The sequence below is a fragment of the Lactuca serriola genome, chromosome 5 (genome assembly GCF_051521515.1).
Source record: "Lactuca serriola cultivar US96UC23 chromosome 5, Lser_US96UC23_V15, whole genome shotgun sequence".
Classification (NCBI taxonomy): domain Eukaryota; kingdom Viridiplantae; phylum Streptophyta; class Magnoliopsida; order Asterales; family Asteraceae; genus Lactuca; species Lactuca serriola.
The window spans coordinates 165,346,617-165,366,157 of NC_136412.1; the positions used below are offsets into that span (position 1 = coordinate 165,346,617).

The following is a 19,541-nucleotide window of genomic DNA, read 5'->3' on the forward strand; positions in this document are numbered from 1 at the left end:
ATCTAGATCCAAAAACAAAGCCTATTGGCCGACGATTTATCTCTTGAGTCATTTCTATTCAAACATATTCGAAAAATTGTTTTTCAAGTGTGGTAGTTAGATTTAAGAACAATTTAAGATTTGAAATGAAAACAAAAGAGTTTCTCTGTAAAAGTTGAAAGATCCCTGCTCTGAAACAACTTGATGAGTTATGAAATCAATTATATGAATCAAGACATGAAGAAATGTAAGAACGCAACATGTAAATATTTATGTTTAGCTCAATATTCAGGAAGGAGGTTAGAGAGTACAAGTAGGTGAATGAGAGTGAAATGCATAAATTTGTGAGAGTGTGTTAATGAATCTCTAACCTACATCACTAGTTATAGGAAATATGCATAACGCTCTCGACTGGTCACAAAACATACATGTAAACTTCGACATTTAAGTACAAACGATGTTGCCATATGAAATATAAAAGATATATCGAAATATTGACAATTTCGATATAGACTACAAAATAAACTTCCGATATTTGAGTCTTCACCATACGCTAAACTTAAAAGATACATTTGACTTTTGAATTTCTTCATAACAAATTATATTCAACATATATATTTAATGCTTTTACATAAACTAGGATGTAAGTTTATCCCGAATTCTAAGGAATCTTTATTTCTATATAAATAATCCATCAAATTCTTATGTGAATCGGAAAGGTGTTAATCACATTTAAATACAAAGGAATAGTCATTAAACATGTTACAAAAAAACATCATAAATTCTTCTTCTCTTATTCATGATTATTTAGTCTCTTACATACTAACTTTATCGTCAAGGTGAATTTTCGGATTCTAACCCAAGAACATGGTTAACCAATTTTTTAAGGTATTATAGATGTGTAGATGAATTCTATTTTCTAATCATTGACTTCCTCAATGATCAATGATTAAAACAATAAAAATATAAACTAAATATACTACAATTTCTTTATGAAAGACAAGTAACTACTCTATAACATATATATTCATCCCGATGGGAGTGACAGAGTACTAAAAAAATACTTAGACTCTCATCATCTCATGGAGTAACGATGAGATATTTGATAACCCCTGTATATATATGTTAACAACGAACAAACATGAGCTCAAACAGTGTGCTCACTAATGTTCATCTCATATAATATGGATTAAAAAAAACAATACCAAAATTTTCACCTGCAAAGAATAGTCTCTCGTTTTATATTGGGAGCCGATAGAATTAAGTACAAAAATCTAATTAAATTACACATTTAAGAAATAAAATAACATAAATATAACGTGAACATTTCCTCGTATATATTTCATTATTAACTTATTCAACAACAACAACGAAATAGAAATCTTATAAGAAAATGGGGTAATATAGAGGCGATAATTAGGTAATCTTTCCGCACAATAGTGTCGTTGGTTTCAACTTAGTGTTAACTTATTATAGATGAGTAATACAGTCATTTGATAATATTATTATGAACCCAACATACAAAATTTTGCATGGAATATTTTATGCATATGCTTTAATATTGACAAGATCGGTAGTGTTTTCTATTAAGAAACTTTTATACCATCTTGCAGAAAGCTTTGGTATTCGTGTTAGTGTTAGACGATCCACATAATATAACCCAAACTTCAAATTGTAACCAGTAAGCCATTCATAGCTATCCATCAATGACCATATGAAATATCCGCGTACATGTGCTCCCTTTCTGTTATTCAAAACACCAAACATTTCATTCGATAAATAGTGATGACACACTTTGAATTTTGAAGATAAATGGGCTACTTTCTAAATATACAAAGCTAACCAAAAGATTGTAGAGCAAACCTTATGGATTTAGCTAAAAATTCAAGGTATTCTAAGTGGAATTGAACTCGTTTCACGTCATTTAAAACCACATTCACTCGTTTCTCTTGTAGATCGGGTGAAGAATATCCTGTAAAAAATACAAATTTGTGGGCATGACCAATATTATATTCATATTTAGTTTAAAATATATGTGAAACAAGACCCTTACCATTTTCTGTAATAAACATGGGTTTATTTTTATACCGAAACTTGATTTGGTTAACAATCTTCTCCATTCCGTTAGGAACAACGTATGTATCTTCCATCCCCGTCTTTTTGTGAAACAGAGATAAACATCATTAATATCAAATAAAATTAAACATAAACCAAATAATTAAAAATCACCGTTTGCTACATACAGGTTCACCGATCAACACACCATCTCGCTCTACCACAATGTCAAGGAAACCTTGGATTGGACGATTTGCAATTGGAGAGCAAGTAGAGTTTGTACAATCTTTAACATAAAAAGACGAGTAATGGTTGATACCAATAAAATCAAGACTATTCTTCACAATTTTCTTTTCTTTAATGGAGAAACTTGGTAAATCACTTCCAATGTACTTAAACATTTCTAAGGGGTACTCTCCGTATATCAGGGGATCAAGTACCCTGTTTAAAAGTAAGAAGTTAAATAAACATTTACGTAAGAAGTTGAATAAACATTTACGTAAGAACTTGAGAACAAATTTTTAAAGGGAAAATTTTCAGTAAAACATCACCATAAGGATATAGACAATTCATATAGGCTAATCAGACATCTAAAAACTAAAAATAGAAATAAAAAATTGAATATATATATATATATATATATATATATATATATATATATATATATATATATATATATATATATATATATATATATATATAGTGTGAGGTTAAATAGAGAACCATAATTAACAAAGAACCAAGGAACCAGTCATGAGCATCCGAAATCATAATGATTAACGGCCAAGGAAATAGACGTACACATGTACATTGAACGCACACACGAGATATCAAAAGGTCCACCTCCTTACCAAAAAGTCCACCTCTTTTTTTGTTTAATTTTTTTAGGTCATATTTTTTTATCGAAAAAAACCTGAATATACCGTTCACGATTTTTCGTCCTCTTTTTATAGAGATCAATGTTGATATATAAAAAACGAACTTTTTTTTCGAAAAAATTTCACTTATTTTTGTTATTTTTTTAATATTTAAGTTTATTTTTATCCAAAAAAAAAACTAATTATACCTAAAATATTATTTTTTGTAATCTATTAAATTATTAATAAACATTAACACCGATTAAAAAAAAACATCGATCAGTTCAGATTCACACTGTAAATCTAAATTGTAAATATTTCAATTTGTAACATTCACAATGTGAATTTGACATACTATTCCAACTATTTGATCATTCGCAAATTAACTTAGTGAAATTTACATACGAATCGAAATATATTCCATGTATGTTTATAATATTTTAACGTTTTCATTACTCATAAATTAGTTTTATAAAATCAACAAATGAATTTATTCACATTGTAACTCTGACTTACTATTATTCACACTATGAATCTGAGCAGGTTCACAGTATGAATTTGAGTAGGGTCACAATGTGAATCTGAACAAGTTCACAATGTGAATTTGAACTGAAATTTTGATTTTTTTTAAACATCAATATGAATTTATGTTTAAAGAGTAACAAAAAATATGTTTTTTATATATGTATTAATTTTTTTCTACAAAAAAATAGACTTTAACTTTTCAATTAACAAAGAAAATGAAGTGAGTTTTTTGAATTTTTTTTCATTTTTTATATATCAATATAGATAGATCTAAATGGAAAGAGGACGTAAAATCACGAACAATGGAATATTCGACTTTTTTTAGATAAAAAATATGGCCTAAAAAACTTAAACGAAAAAAATGAAGTGATTTTTGTTATAATCTGGTGCATGTGCGTCCATTGTAAAAGTGTACAATCTTTTCTTTTGTCATTAATCGCTTTAATTTTTGACGTTTTCGATTGATTCCTTGGTTACTTGATTAATAATGGTTCTCTATTTTATATATATATATATATATATATATATATATATATATATATATATATATATATATATATATATATAGGTTTAAGAACAATATGTACCAGCCAATTTCGAAAGCAAACGCCCTTTTGGCAGCTTCAATATCAAGCAAACTTTCTGTTAGTGGTATGAATGTGTGACAATTTACAACAATCCCGAGTAATCCAGCTTGTTTAAGCTGCACAAGAATTGCAATATATATATATATATATATATATATATATATATATATATATATATATATATATATAGAGAGAGAGAGAGAGAGAGAGAGAGAGAGAGAGAGAGAAACAGAAAGAGAAATACTACGGTGAAAGAAAAAAACATTAGATTCCAAAATTGATACTCTTTTAATTAAGATAAATAGTTAGTATATTATCGTGTTAACTACTACATTCACATTATTATTAAAATTTACGTGACAATCTAAATATTTCAGGACAGTTAAAATAATCATAAGGCATATGTCAAAGAGTTAAGTTAGACTAAAAGTTATATGGAGTTTTATATTTTTTTTTATAAAAAATGGTTTGACTCCCTTTTAATTTATAAAATTAGTGTTATTTTTATATACTTTCAAAAAATCAGGTTGTAATCCCCCACCATTTATAAATATTGTTTGACATGTTTACAATAAATTTGTTGTAAACGTGAAATATATCTTGGTGATCTGACAGGGGTACAACCCTGCTTCTTGAAACTTAAAATGATATACAAATAATGCTACAATAAATTTTAAGTCTTTTTATCTTCAATAATTGTAATTTACATATAATAGAAACTCACGACAGAGTCGTATGATGTGATCTGACTCATATGTAGGAAATATACATAAAAATAAGCACAAAAACGTAAAGACATAGCCTACGGGGGTAAACACAAAAGTTTAAAAAATATAGGAGGTGAAAGTGACATTTTATAATGTTTAAAGTATAACGAGAGAGTCATTTTATAAATTATAATGAGTGACAATGTGACATTTTAAAAAGTATAATGAGAGAGTCATTTTATAAATTATTTTAAAAGGTAGAGGGGTGTTAAATATAATCTCAAAAAATGGAGAGATACAAAGCATAGACTATGTGGATAAACATGAAAGTTTAAAAATTGATGGTGGTGAAAATGACATTTTTAAAAGTTCAAAGTGTATTTGGTTAAAGTGACAATTTAAAAAGTAAAGAAGGAAATAGCTTTTTATAAAATATTTTAAGAAATAGAAGGATAGAAAATATAATATCTTATAGGTGTGTCAACCATCCATGAATATATTCACCCACATTGGTTTATAATATTTAGTTAATGTCTCTCATGTATTCATTTATTTAAAATTCTACTTACTTTGAAAATCATGTTAGTTTTTTTATATATATTTTCAATCTAAAGTTGACTATATATAATATTAATGCACAAAGTTAGGCCTCTTATTAAAAAAAACATTAACATTAAACAATTTGAAATGTAAGATTCAAAATAAAAAAAGATTTCTTTGAAAATAAATAAATAGATAAATAAAATAAAAAAAAACTCCGAAACATGAACAGTACTCCAAAATGAGGAAATTCCGGAAAAAATTATTATTCTTCAAAAATTGAAAGAAGATAGTTATTTTTTATTATTATATTTTTTTTGACAAACCTATTTATAACGGTAAGATTAGTTAATTTTCCATATAAATAATGGAAAGTAAACTTATATGGACCAAAACTTGAATTATGCAAATTAATAATTATATGGAGCAAAACTATATTTATACCAAATTAAAAGCTATCATGACTAAATTTGTAATTAATGTAAACGTTGTCTTTTTTTTCTTGAAGTCAAAAGTTCAATTCCGTCTAGAATACAAGTGAAATTAAGAATAGTATAAGAGTGAAATTAAGAATAATATAGGTGTGCATTAAATTATTGTTTCAAAAAATACAAATTATACACTACAAGGATTAAAATAATAATTATTACAATTAAAAAACATGGAAAAAACTATAATTAAGCAATTTCTTGATAATTTGAAGGATAATAGAATAAATAAAGAAATTTTCTAAAAAAAAGTGATCATAGGCTTATAGCTAAATATTGGGTGAAACTAAACATTTTCCACTATATTCGATTCAATTCATTTGTATTTTAGTAACTAGGTGTGAGACCTGTGTATTATACGGGCGGATTTAAAAAAAAAAGATTAAACATTAAATTAAAGTATAAACATAAAATATTTTTTAATGTATAACTTTTAAAATAAAAAAGGAAGAAATGTATTTATTGCAATTTAATATCATATATATGATATTTAATACTTATATACGACTTTAATTTTAAAAATTGAAACAAATCAAAAATTGACAAGTGGATAATATTTATTTCAAAAATAACATAAAATAACAAGTGCCAAAACTCATGAGAGATTGACATGTGGCAAAAAAATCTTCACTTTTTAAGGAGGATTTGAATATTTCATTAACGTCATCTTGTTTTTCCTAAATTATCGAAATATTTTTGATAAAAAGTATGTATTATTAGGATGCAAAAGGTGTTAAATTATTAGCAAATGGGATACTTGAATTTGTTTTTTCTTAAACTTAATAAAAATTTAAATTTACTTTGATAACATTTTATAATGGTATAAGTTATATCAACTATAATAAATGAAGATCCATTTTGTTACATGTCAATCTTTTATTAGTTTTGATACTTGTCATTTTATTATATTTTTAAAATAAATAATATCCACATGTTAATTTTTAGATTTTTCCAAATTTTAAAATTGAAAAGTCACATAATAGTTATATATTTATATAAGCAAAGTTTTAAATGTAATAAATATGATAGTAATTATAATTAATATGTTTTTTCTTTCTTTATTTCAAAATTTTATTTAAAAAAAATACTTAATGTTTACATTTTAATATTTAATTTTTTTAATCAACCCATGTAATATCCAGGTTTTACATCTAATATATATATATATATATATATATATATATATATATATATATATATATATATATATATATATATATATATATACTTTTAGGTTCTATAGAAAACAAGAAACCTTAAAGAAAACCCTAAAAATCATAAGAATGCATAAAAAAAATTCTTACATATCACAATTTTTTTTTTGACTTTATAAATACAAAAATCACAGCTTTATTAACAAATTCGCTGAATTATTATTATTTTTTTTTTTGAGAAAAAACCAAAAATAAAATATCCATTTTTTAATTTGTTTTCAGCGATTTTATAAAAAAGTTGCGATTTTTGTATATATAAAGTCAAAAAAAAATTTTGTGATCTCTAAGTATTTTTTTTATGCATTTTTATAGTTTTTAGGGTTATTTTAGGGTTTTTTGTTTTCCAAAAATTAAATGGTCCATCATATATATATATATATATATATATATATATATATATATATATATATATATATATATATATATATATATATATATATATATATATATATATAGTAGAAAAATTAAATGGTCCATCATCGTAAATATTCCTAAGTTTTTGCGACTCAGCCCCATTTTAGGGAGGAGAGAGTCATTCCCTTCCAATTCACTGAACCCACTACCACATCAGTTTTTCTCTTTCATTTTTCTTCATCTTTCTCAATCCACAACACATGAAAACCCGATCTTTTTCAACCCACTCAACCAATTCAATTAAAAAAAAATACAAAACATCAAGGAAAAAACTTAATTCGCAATAGAGTTACCGTCGGTACCACTCTCTCTTCAGTGGGTTGTTTAATTGGTTTCACTAACCTACTTCATCCTCTCTCTCTCTCTCTCTCTCTACTTTCTCTTTCATATTTTCTCTTGTAACATGTGTTTTAAGTCTTGTACATTAGTTGTTTTGTATTTTTTTGAGTTGAGTGGGTTGAGTGGGTTAAAAAAGATAGGATTTTCGTGTGCTATAGGTTGGGAAAGATGAAAAATAAAGAGAGACAAAAGCTGATGTGACGGTGGGTTCAGTAGGTTGAGATGAAATGACTCTATCCGCCCTTATAAAGTAAATAAATACAACCCCATGTTTGCAAAGTGAATGAAAAATAACCCCAAAATTTGCAGACAAAAAACTCAAAATAAATGAGTACCTTGTACTTTTGACGATATAGCTCTACCGCTTTGCCATGGGCCAATAACATGTTATGCATAACAATGAGAGGCTCCACTTCAGAGTTTCCAGTATGACAGTTACCATAAAACTTTGAGCAACGAGATGGTGGATAAATCCCCCACTTATAAGCAAAGTTCGTGAACAAGTTTGGCTCGTTAATTGTAGCCCAATACTTTACTCGGTCTCCAAAGTACTTGAAACAAGTATCTGCCAAATGAACAAAGTGTTCCCTACCACCATATTATGTCAGATAGAAAAAAAAAACAAAAAAAACAATTGATGCAAAGTTGAAAATGACAATTTTAGGCTTACTGCATTTCACTGTTTAGCCAAGACCCAAATCTATCTTCAAGTTCTTGAGGAAAATCATAATGGTTAATCGTCACAAACGGCTCAATTCCTATATTATTGTAGTCAAGACTTATTCACAGAACATACACTAAGTTTTGAGTAAAACTAACAATGCATACATGTATCTAGTTATTCTTTAATTAATCTCACATTAGTCTGACACAATCCTATATGTCTTTAAATATATTGGAGACTCACCTTCTTTAAAAAGGCTCATTTGGAGACAAAATCTTGGACTATTAGAGTCTCTCATTTGTTCAAAAGGGCTCTTTTGGAGAGATAATACTAGATTACATATATATCTTATATTATTTCACTTTTAACTAACAGTACCTTTGAGAATAAGATTGTTGATGATCTTGTCATAGAACATGATCCCTGCAATATTAACTTCACCGAACTTTCCTCTTGGAAGAATTCTAGCCCATGAAATCGAAAATCGATATGCTTTTAGGCCAAGGGAATGCATTATCTCAATGTCTTTCTGTTTTTAAAAGAAACATAAATAAGGAATAATATTTGAAATAAAGAATTTTTTTGATACCAAAAGTTGTAGATAAGAAAGAGTAGTTATACCAAAAATAGATGATAATGATAATCTGCAACATCTCCATTCTCTCTGTTTTTTCCACAACCTAATAGAAATGGCAATGAATTCATCATTATAAATTGAAAAATAATTCAAGATATAAACTATAGGAAATCAGGGAATCGGTGATATTCACCTACAGAATGACAAAATACATCCCAATTGCTTAAGGATTTTGCATCCTCAATATAACCTCCTTCAACCTGCATGCGTTTATATGTTGAGTTATAAAAAGCCATGATCTTAAGAAAAAGGAGAGAGTGAGGAAATTATCAACTTGGTAAGAGGAACTGGCAGCACCAAATATAAACCCTTTTGGAAAATCTGATATTTTGACATGGTGTTCTTCTTTTTCTTCCAATCTAAATCCCCCATCACCATTTTTTGAGGCTCCAAGAACCCGATTACACACAAAGATGAGATACCAGAAGAGAAAAATGACGTGTGATTTTTGTTTTAGCTTCATTTTGCAATAAAGGGGGGGATGAATCAAGTATCTTCAATTCTTATTTATAATCACTTTACATGTTATATATATATATATATATATATATATATATATATATATATATATATATATATATATATATATATATATATATATATATATATATATATATAATAAAAACATGAAAACAAATCTTAATCTACTCTAATAAAAATTTTTTTTATCATATTTCACATTCTTATTTATTTTGCCACATCTTATTTTGTGGTTATTTTAATTATTTTTTCCATACATCATTTTATGGTTTTTTTTTTATCATTTTATTAAATTCCATACAATACGTTTAAATGTAATAACTATAATAAATATAATAATAAATTGATATAAATTTATTATTTATTTGAATAGTTAACACACATCTACTTAATCTTATTCGTAAAGTTATAATTTTATTCACAACGGGACTTGAATGCTCAACCCCTTAGGGGAGGAACACATTTTCTACCACCTTTGTATTGCTAGGCCAAATGGCCATTTGGTAAATGACAAAACTTACCTAAATGTAAGGCATTAATGAACACAAATTTAGACTTAGGACATAACTATATATTTCATGTAAATATGAGGGGTTTTATGACAATAACTCTAATATGAGAGCTACAATAGTTATAAAAACACATAAAAATTACAATTAATAAGACTTTTGTTGATTTGTCATAAGTAGTTTTTCTAGGCTACATATATCATAGAGTTTTATTTTGGAATTATATTAAAATGATATCTTTATTTTATGTCTTTCCTAACAAATATATAAATTTTCTTCGAAACAATTTAGTATATACAAAAAATAAAATCTCCAAAAACGTTCCTTAAACTTTAATCTTATTAACGAAAAACCAATAAACGGCTTTTTTTTTTTTTTTGCAATTTAAGCTTAAAACCGACACTAACAAGGTACAAGGTTGTTTTTGCAAGTGTTAACGGTTTCAATGATTAAACTATTAAAAAAAGGATGACTTCTTTGTCAATAATGCCAAAATATAAAGACTTTTTTTTAGCAAATCCCCTTTTTTTTAATACTAAAATTAATGAACACGTTGATTCTATTTTATTCAAATTAAATCATTATTTGTATGAAAAATAATGATTTTCTACATAAAAGTAGTGACTTTAAATATACGTTTGTTTCTTTTCATATTTTTCATCATTTGAATATTAAAAACGCTTACATTATAATTTCATTGAAAAATTAATTCAAACTAGAATGGAGGCCCATGCTTCCCATGGGTTGGAGGTTTTTTTGAAGTGTATTTGATTCTCATTTTCCTGACTTTTCGAATGAAGTCTGGTGGTATCATGGTTCTAAAAAACGTGTCATGACGCGTCTTAAGACATGTCATAGCACGAGGCGTGACCTAACCGTTATGAAAACGTCCAAGACATGTTTGTTAAGTGTGACTCCCAAATAGCATGTCAAGGCATGCCTTATCACGTTAAGGTGCAAAAAAAAAATTCAAGGCGCGAGATTTTTTTGTTTTTTTCTAATCGGCTCATAAATAATTGAGTTTTTGTTAATTTTTTTATATTAAATATTAATATAGCACTTCTAAATACTTGATATATTTGATAAAATTCAATAATTATATGATTTATCTTTTTAAATTTATATAAAACAATCACGTCTTGAAAAACGTCATGGCTCGTCAAAGTTTGTCATGGCTTAACTTTGACCTTGCCGCCAAGCCCACGCCTAACATTATTTAGAACCTTGGCTTGGCTGGTATGATAACATTACTACATTGGAAAAGGACATTAATGACATGTAAAGTCTGGTTATATGATAATATGCATTGCATTCACAGCATTAGTACATAGCCAAAAGAAATTAATGATATGGATAACATTCAAAAAGATGTCGGAAAAAATGGGTATATTTTCAAAGTATAATGCTGTAAAACGAAGAAATGGAAATATGATGTCTTCATGACTCATATTGGTCACAACCTCTTGTCCTAACCATCAACTACCAAAAGACTATTCTCTACTAGCGGCTCCTGTTACAGATTGTCAAAATAGTTAAAGACCAAAATAAGTGAAAAGATGATCTATATCAATGCAGAGTAAAATTCATTAGAGATTGGGTTTTGTTGATATGGCAATAGAATATCTTATTTGCAGTATCCAAGATAAAAATGCCATCATGATTAAGTGAGGATCGAGCAAAAGGAACCTCCCCCAAGAAAATAAAATTGATAGATTGAAAAATCCATATTCCGATTTTTTAATCAGAGCATCCACAAAATAAATATCACCTAAACATCTAATTTCTTATCCAACTGTTGGATTTAACCCAATTCAAGATTCAAGAACTAGAAGATATCGTTTTAAAGAGGTAAATTGAAATTAAATATCACCTAAACACCGGGAATTAGTGAAGTTTCAGCTTTTTTTAAACTTGTTCTTATAAATCAAAAAACATCAAATGCAAATGAAGGTAAAGAATTTCAAGAAATTATTCTACTTTACGTTGGTATTACACTGAAAGCATATAATATAGCCGAAATCTGAGTCCATTCATTCTTGGGCACAACAAATCACAAAACACATATTCACAAATTAGGAACACATAAACACGTATATGAACAAAAAAACGCACCAATGCATCGATTTCACATACCGATACTACGTCGATCGTCCGGCTTTGCCGTGGTGAGTGGCGGTTAGGCCTGACAATGGAGCGGGTTTTGACCCTGATCCAATCCAAACCCTTAAGAATTATATGGGTTTGGAGCATAGTTTTTGATTCGTTTACCCGTTAACGACCGATACCCGTTAACCATTTTATTAAAAGGGTCAGGTATGGATCATCACCGATCCGCTCCGTTTATAACCCGCCCCGTATAATTTTTGAATTATTGGTTTATATTTTATGTTGCTTAAAGTTTAATTTTAATTCCAATCAAAAGTCCAAAGAGAAAATGCTAAAGTCCAAACTGTTTATACATAAGAATCAAAGAGTCAACTTCTAGATTTTCAGTCTTCTACTAAGAATGATGATGTCATTTCATTTATATTTCATCAAGCAATCATCATATTTCGTTCATAAATCAATAAATTCATTCATCAACTAAAAGAAAGTTTGTCATTGCTATTCTCTATCACTACAATTGACAGTAAAAAATAAATAAGAAGTTACTACAATAGTGATGTTTAATTCCAATCGGAAGTCCTCGAGTACGTATGTGTTTTCTAAATCAACATTTTTTTTATTTAAGAAACATTATTTTATGAATTAATTAAAATGTGTTTGATAATTCAAAAAGTCTATGGGTTATGGGGTGGGTTTGGATATCCATTGATTCGGTGGATAAGGGTATGAATTTGATTATTCAAAACCCTACGGGTTACGGAGCGGGTTTGGATCGGATTTTGAAATTTGTTAAAAGGGTTTGGATCAAGGTCGATTCGCTCCAAACCTGCCCCATTGCCAGGTCTAGTGGCGGTGAAGTTAAGTTTTGATATTTAGTCGTTTTAATCGAAATAAAGGAATGAATTCTTGAAAATCGAAGCCAAGCATCAATTCACCTTCCATCTCTTCCTAATAATGGACTGTAAAACACGGTGGTGCGATTCCGTTGTGGTCAGCAAGAATCATCGGTGGGAGACAACGAACTGAGAGAGGGTGTAAGGTGGTAGTGATCAGAAACCCCCAACAACTGTCATACGTTCTGCTTATGGCGGTTTCTTCATTCTCTTCAAAAGTTATTTGTCGTCGTTTTTTCTAATCCAGTCTCCACCCCTACATCGACTTCCAAAAATGACCATACAGATGAAGATGAACTTCTGTCATGTTTGTGAGCGGCGGAGAACGAAGCACCAATGGCGGTGGAGAGGCGATTTAGGGTTCAATGGATTAGATCTTTGACAAAATTGCAAGAATGGTCCTTGTGTATGTCAAAACTAGCAAGTTTGGTCTAAACAAGTTTGGACCGTAAGGGTGGTCCAAAAGTTTCAATTTGTAGTGAGTTTGGTCCAATTTGATTTAACTTTTTTGTAAATACGATTTTGCCCCTTATTATTAAAATTTTCATTTTTATTTTATTACCAACAATTAAAAATAAAACAAAATAAAATACCCTATCTCTCTCTCTCTCTCTCTCTCCAAAGTTGTCGGACCACCACACTAACCGGATGACCACCGCTAGTCAGACTACCACCACCAGTCGGACCACCACCTCATGCTGGAACTCTAGCATTTTTCGTCAACGACTTTGTTGTGCCACCCATTTTGCTACCAGAATTCAGATCTAGGATCGTTACCTCCAATTGTCGCTCGATTTTCCAAAAATAATGAATGGAGACGGCGTTCCAGATCTTTGATGATGACCCCACCGGAGAAAGAATTTGCAGATTTGAATGAGAGGGAAAGAGGCGTCTCCGACAAACCCTACCCCTAACGTCGTTGTGTTTGTATCTCGAAGCTCATAGCCATCGTCGGAGACGGCGAAGACGGTGTAAAATCGAGCCACATAATTCACCATTTCAAAATCATTCTTGTGAAACCCTTCTTATCGGGGATGAAAAGACGTCATCGTCGTTCTTGCTTCACCCTTTAAGCTTCGTTCTCGCTTCACTGGTGTTGTTGGAAACATTACTATACCCATCACCTCCGACCACTGCTACAACCCGTCACCATGCTCGTCGGCTTCATATATGTTCAGATCTGTGGCTAGAGGATCCAACGATGGTGTGGAGATGTAAGCCAGATTGATGACCCTCTCGATCGATGACAAAAACCTCGCCAGAGGCTTAACAGCAGAGAAAAATCGACCCCAGGTGTCTTCCCGTCGATTTCCAGTCGCAAAACCCCCCATTTGAAAACCCTAGTCGCCAAGAAACCCAAACTTCATATCTCGATCTCCTTTCTCTTGTTGTCGATTGTCGAGGTTCAAATGGAAGGCAACAACAATCAAAGTGGATGTTTGGGGTGGTGCTACCTAACCGGATGGAGGCGGAGGGGGGGCCTAGGCCGACGACAGCCACCGGTCTCTTCTTCTTTGGTCGGTGGTAAGTAAGAAACGAGAGAGAGAGAGAGAGAGAGAGAGGAGGGAGGGGGAGAAAGAGAGAGAGGGGGTATTTTATTTTGTTTTATTTTTAATTGTTAGTAATAAAATATAAATGGAAAATTAAATAATAAGGGGAAAAATTGTCTTTACATAAAAGTTTAAACCAAATTGGACCAAACTCGCAACAAAATGAAACTTTTGGACCACCCTTGCGAGTCCAAACTTGTTTGGACCAAACATGCTAGTTTTAACATACCACAGGGACCTTTCTTGCAATTTTGTCTAGATCTTTTTATGTCCTGCAATAGAAAAGAAAGGGGATGGTCGGTGGAGCGGTGAACACAAATTGATATCCGCTTGTGAAATTAGATTGGAAGAAGATGGCAGTGAACACAAATCAATGTCCACTTGAAACCTCTGGTATTGAAGCTGAACCAAACCGCCCAAGCCATCGGCTCAATACCAACACTCTACATAAGCCAACTTGGTAGTTAGTGTATGTATAATTTTCAATGAAATTCTTTGATTTTTCATCATTTGAATATTAAAAAAAGTTGAAAACTATACAATATAATATTATTATTATACATATTAAATTGTGTTCCAGCTTATGAACAATGGTCGATATTGTGCTGACTCCAATATCACCTTGTTTCAAGTCGTGTTTGATTGGTAGTCATCCTATTATCCTCTGATCGGATCTTCCGCATATTTTCCACCGCCTCCCTTACACTTTTCCTTCCTCCATATCCTTAGTTTTCTCTTCAAAACATTGTATCTTGGTATGGCAACATGGAAGGCATCTGTCACACCCCCAAACCGAGATGGCGGAAACATTCGGGGGCGGAGGACGTCATGTACAATATCATAACAATGCACAATAGTAAAACAAGCAACAACATCCATTGCATTAATAAAATAGTTAATACATTTATGTTCTTTGTATAGTTGTATGACACCAAATATATATATTAAAAATAAAAGACGAGTCTTGAACATGCTCCGTCTTCTCAAAACCTGTTCCAGTGTACCTGCCTAATGGTTCCCTGAGAATACAAGTTATTTTGAAAGAGAGTATCAACATTTAAGTTGGTGAGTTCATAAGTTTTTAGTGTCAAAATGTTTGTATTTGCTTCATGTAAATGTTAGTATACTTCCCAAAAAATCCTATATTTTCTTCTTAAAATGAAAAGTAGTCTTTTACCCAAGACCCAACTGTCTGTATGTTTGTTCTCTTGTAATAGTGTAAAATGTATATTTGTACTTGAAATAGTATAAAAATGTATGTTTTCCATATTCGTAAACTATCTTTACTAGAAAAATAGTATGCATTGCTCATGTGAGAATATCATTGTATGTATGTAATGGAAAATGAAGATTTATAGTAGTGTGTTTAAAATACACTACTGATGAATTAACTGCCTTGTAACCGAATTGGTTAACTAAGGTTTTAATGTGATTAAGGTTATAACCATGCTTGATTGACTAGTATAAAATATGACGTTCTTCAGGCGTAAAAAATGATATGACATTTGTCATCCATAGACCTGCAGGTCCCACTGTAGCTAGCAGCAAGGTGTGGGATGGTCAATCCCGTATAGATCTATACACAAACTCACGCTCTCCCTCCATGAGACTCTGGTTACAAAACATGACTTAGCAAGAATATTGCTATGTGGCATAAAATAGAATTTCACATTCTAGTTAACTTGTTTTTGTATAGTATGTAAGTTCCTTCTTGTTCTTGTAAATGAATAGTATACTTTGTAATGAAATGTAGTAGTATGTATGTATTGATTCATGTATTTTTTCTCTGGTCTAGAAAATAGTATGAATTGATTCCCTAAACTATACCTATTATAGTTTACTAGTACGTTTTGTTTGAACAGTAATTGATTTGGAGAAAAGACTCAATTGCCCAACATATGCAATTGAGTTAAGTATGTCCTTAAAAATTAGATTTAATATTCATGTATATATTTAGCATGTATAATTATGATTTAGCCGACAGTCGGACTAGTGATCCTACCCTAAGCCCACAACCAAAGAATGAACATGAATTACAGTATTTAGCAATAGTCCTAAGTCCATTGAAGCATGATTATACATAAATATACAAACAAATATGATTTTGATATAAACAAAAATCTAAAATAGTTTAAAAGAGTTTTGAAATGATTTTAACAATATTTATTAGCATAAGAAATCCTTTGTTTGTTTGTTTTCACGTGTAAGAGTTAACATAATTAAATTGTGTTCTACTTGTATTCCCCCCTAAAAACATTGAAAAGGGTAAATTGTAGGGGATGAACTCACCTTATGAGAGTGATTCGTTTGAAGGTTCGATATGGGATGCTTGTTTCCACAAGTTAGATCCCAAGGTAAAAACAAGTCCTAATGCATTTCACGTAATATATATGTATACAATTAGTGAATATAATCGCAAGTACGCTAAGGAAATAGACTGTGACAACCCGAAACATTATCATTGTACATCTAGTCAATTCAATCAATGTTAAACTTGTTCTGTTAAATTCTAGCATTGTTTAAGGGTTCAATTAAGTGTTCTAAGCTTAGGTACAGTCAAGGTTGAGGTTAGGAATGAGTCAACAAGTCGTGTAGTGTCAAAATCAGGCCATACACCCTTTTTTGGAGGAGTGTGCAGCCGCACACATGGGTGTACGGCCGTACACACCCCTGATGGCCACACACCCACTCATATATAAAGGGTAGACCCCTTTCCTTTCATTCCTTGGTTGTACGCTACACCATTCTCTCAAGCTTCTTCAACTGTGAACACTCCAAAGCTTCAAGAACGTGAGTAATTCATCCCCTAACTTGCACACCATGAAAGACCACTCTATCTAAGCCTTGGGATTTCAATATTGGTCATGTTCTTCATGTCTAGAAGAGAGTGCGGCCATACACCCCCATAAGATGGTTGCACACACCTAAAAGACCCTCCAAAGCGTGAGTTTGACTTCCATACTCGAGATAGACATGACCCTAGCCTTATTGCACCTTTGAATTGACATTTTAGGCATCTCCGTGTGGGGTGTACGACCGTACACACCTGTGTACGGCCGCACACACCCTTGTGCGGCAGCACACTCCCGTGTGCGACCACACACACACCCTAGGACCATAAACCCACTTCTAGGACCCTTAACTTGCACTACATTTGAGTATAGACCTCAAAAACCTCATGGATGCAAGTATGGACCTTGAAAACACCACAAAGGCACCTGTAACGCCCCGATTCTCAGGTATTAATTACATAAGAATTATTGGATGAAGCCCTACTCGATGAATCGGTCGACCTACTCGTCGAGTAGCAGCGGGGAGGGACCGCGTGTTAAGTGACCTACTCGACGAGTCCACTTTGGGACTCGGCGAGTAGGAGCTGGCAAATGAAACCCTAAATCCCGGGGTTTGCACCCCTATTTAAAGGAGCCTTAGCCTCCTTTGGCCTCCATGCAGTCTTTGAGAGCCCTTAAAACCCTAATACGTGTGTCTGTGTGTGTGCCATTGTGTGATTGAAGCTTGAAAAGAGGATTTTGAAGAAGGAAGGCTTGAGGAGAAGGGTTTTGTAGCAAGAGGAGTGTGGATATTAGCTCTTATCTCAATCATCATCTTCTGGAGGTAACCAAATCGCCTTTCTTCTTGTGATTCTCTTCCATTGTTGAGTTTTAGGGTTTTTGGTGCAGTATTAAGTTGAAAGGATGAGCTATGGGCTAGATCTGAGGTTGTAACTTCAGATCTGGACCCTCCTTGGATGTTAGAATCATAAAGTTGTTGTATTGGTTGTGATTGAGGTCCATCTTAGACTTGAAGCTTCATTAAGAGCTTAAAATAGACATTTAGAGCCTTTATAGCCATACATGCACATAAAGTTCGCAACTTTACATGATAAGTATGCCCTAGAAGCTTGGATATGTGATTTAGGGCCGCTGCATGGCTCAAATCAAGTATGTAGGGAAAAAGCGTTGAATGGACTCGACGAGTCGCAAGGTCGACTTGGCGGGCCGCATGAAGATGGCCATTGAACTTGATGAGTTGAAGAACAACTCGGCGAGTCCGATGAAGATTGTCAAGGGACCCGACGAGTTGAAGAACAACTCGGCGAGTCGGATGAGTTTTCCCTAGATTATGTATGCGTGTGTATCTGTCGAGTTGCAAGGAGGGAACTCGACGTGTGACCTTAAGTTTGATCGATGAAACTCGACGAGTCACCCCGATGACTCGGCGAGTAGCCGAGGGTACTCGGCGAGTTGGGGTCAACATGGACTGTTGACCTTGACTGAGGACTTTGACTTTGACTTTGACCAGGGGTTGACTGGTGAGTTATGGAGTACCTTATAAGGTTGAGGACTTATGAATATTTTGTATTATGGTTATAGGTGGTGGAGCCTGTGTCAAGTGATCCGAGGGTTGGAGTTTATCTTCCGAGTTGACATCTGCGAGGTGAGTTATCCTCACTATATCGATAGGGTCTACGGCACCAAGGCCGACCCTTTGTGGTTTACATCCTGGTCTAGGATGGTTGCTATGTCATTGCTATGCTAGATTTCATCATGGGTTAGGATGGTTGCTATGTTAGATTTAATCCTGGTTTAGGATGGTAGTTATGCTAGAGATCGGTTATATCGATTGTTATGGTATGCTACATATGGATTTGATATGTTAGATCGGAATCAGGATATATCGTATGTTATGCCTTTATGATCCGTAAGGATTGGTATGTTAGTGACTTGCTAGGTTGGTACTCTAGTTACGAGAGGATTCTATAGTTGATGATCCATGTGTCAGATATGTTTAATGTTTATATATTAAAATATATGATAGTTATGCGAACATGGTTATTTGCTTGATGGTTGGGTTGAGGCTGTCCTGCTTTGTGATGTAGGCCAACATACCCTATGAGCGGTCCGGGGAGACTGCATGCCCATGAGGCGGACCAGTCATGCCGAAAGCTCGGGATAGATTCAGATAGACTGTAGGCCCGGTAGGGCGATCCAGTCAGG

At 31.8% G+C, this 19,541-nt stretch overlaps 1 protein-coding gene across 2 annotated transcripts; it reads right to left on the minus strand.

The window, feature by feature from the left end:
* Window positions 1–1,294: 1,294 nt before the first annotated feature.
* Window positions 1,295–9,506, minus strand: LOC145053222 (beta-glucosidase 18-like). 2 transcript variants are annotated; one of them, XM_079001221.1, is made up of 11 exons: window positions 9,304–9,506; window positions 9,140–9,206; window positions 8,991–9,049; window positions 8,748–8,898; window positions 8,376–8,463; window positions 8,041–8,293; window positions 4,004–4,119; window positions 2,223–2,475; window positions 2,033–2,135; window positions 1,843–1,951; window positions 1,295–1,723 (listed from the first exon to the last, which is right to left on the minus strand). In XM_079001221.1, the coding sequence occupies exons 1-11, from the start codon at window positions 9,382–9,384 to the stop codon at window positions 1,522–1,524; spliced, it is 1,482 nt and encodes a 493-aa protein (XP_078857347.1). In that variant the 5' UTR covers window positions 9,385–9,506; the 3' UTR covers window positions 1,295–1,521. The 2 variants fall into 2 exon arrangements, with proteins under 2 accessions (XP_078857347.1, XP_078857346.1); XM_079001220.1 differs by having other exon boundaries at window positions 9,281–9,506.
* Between the last annotated feature and the right edge of the window lie 10,035 nt (window positions 9,507–19,541).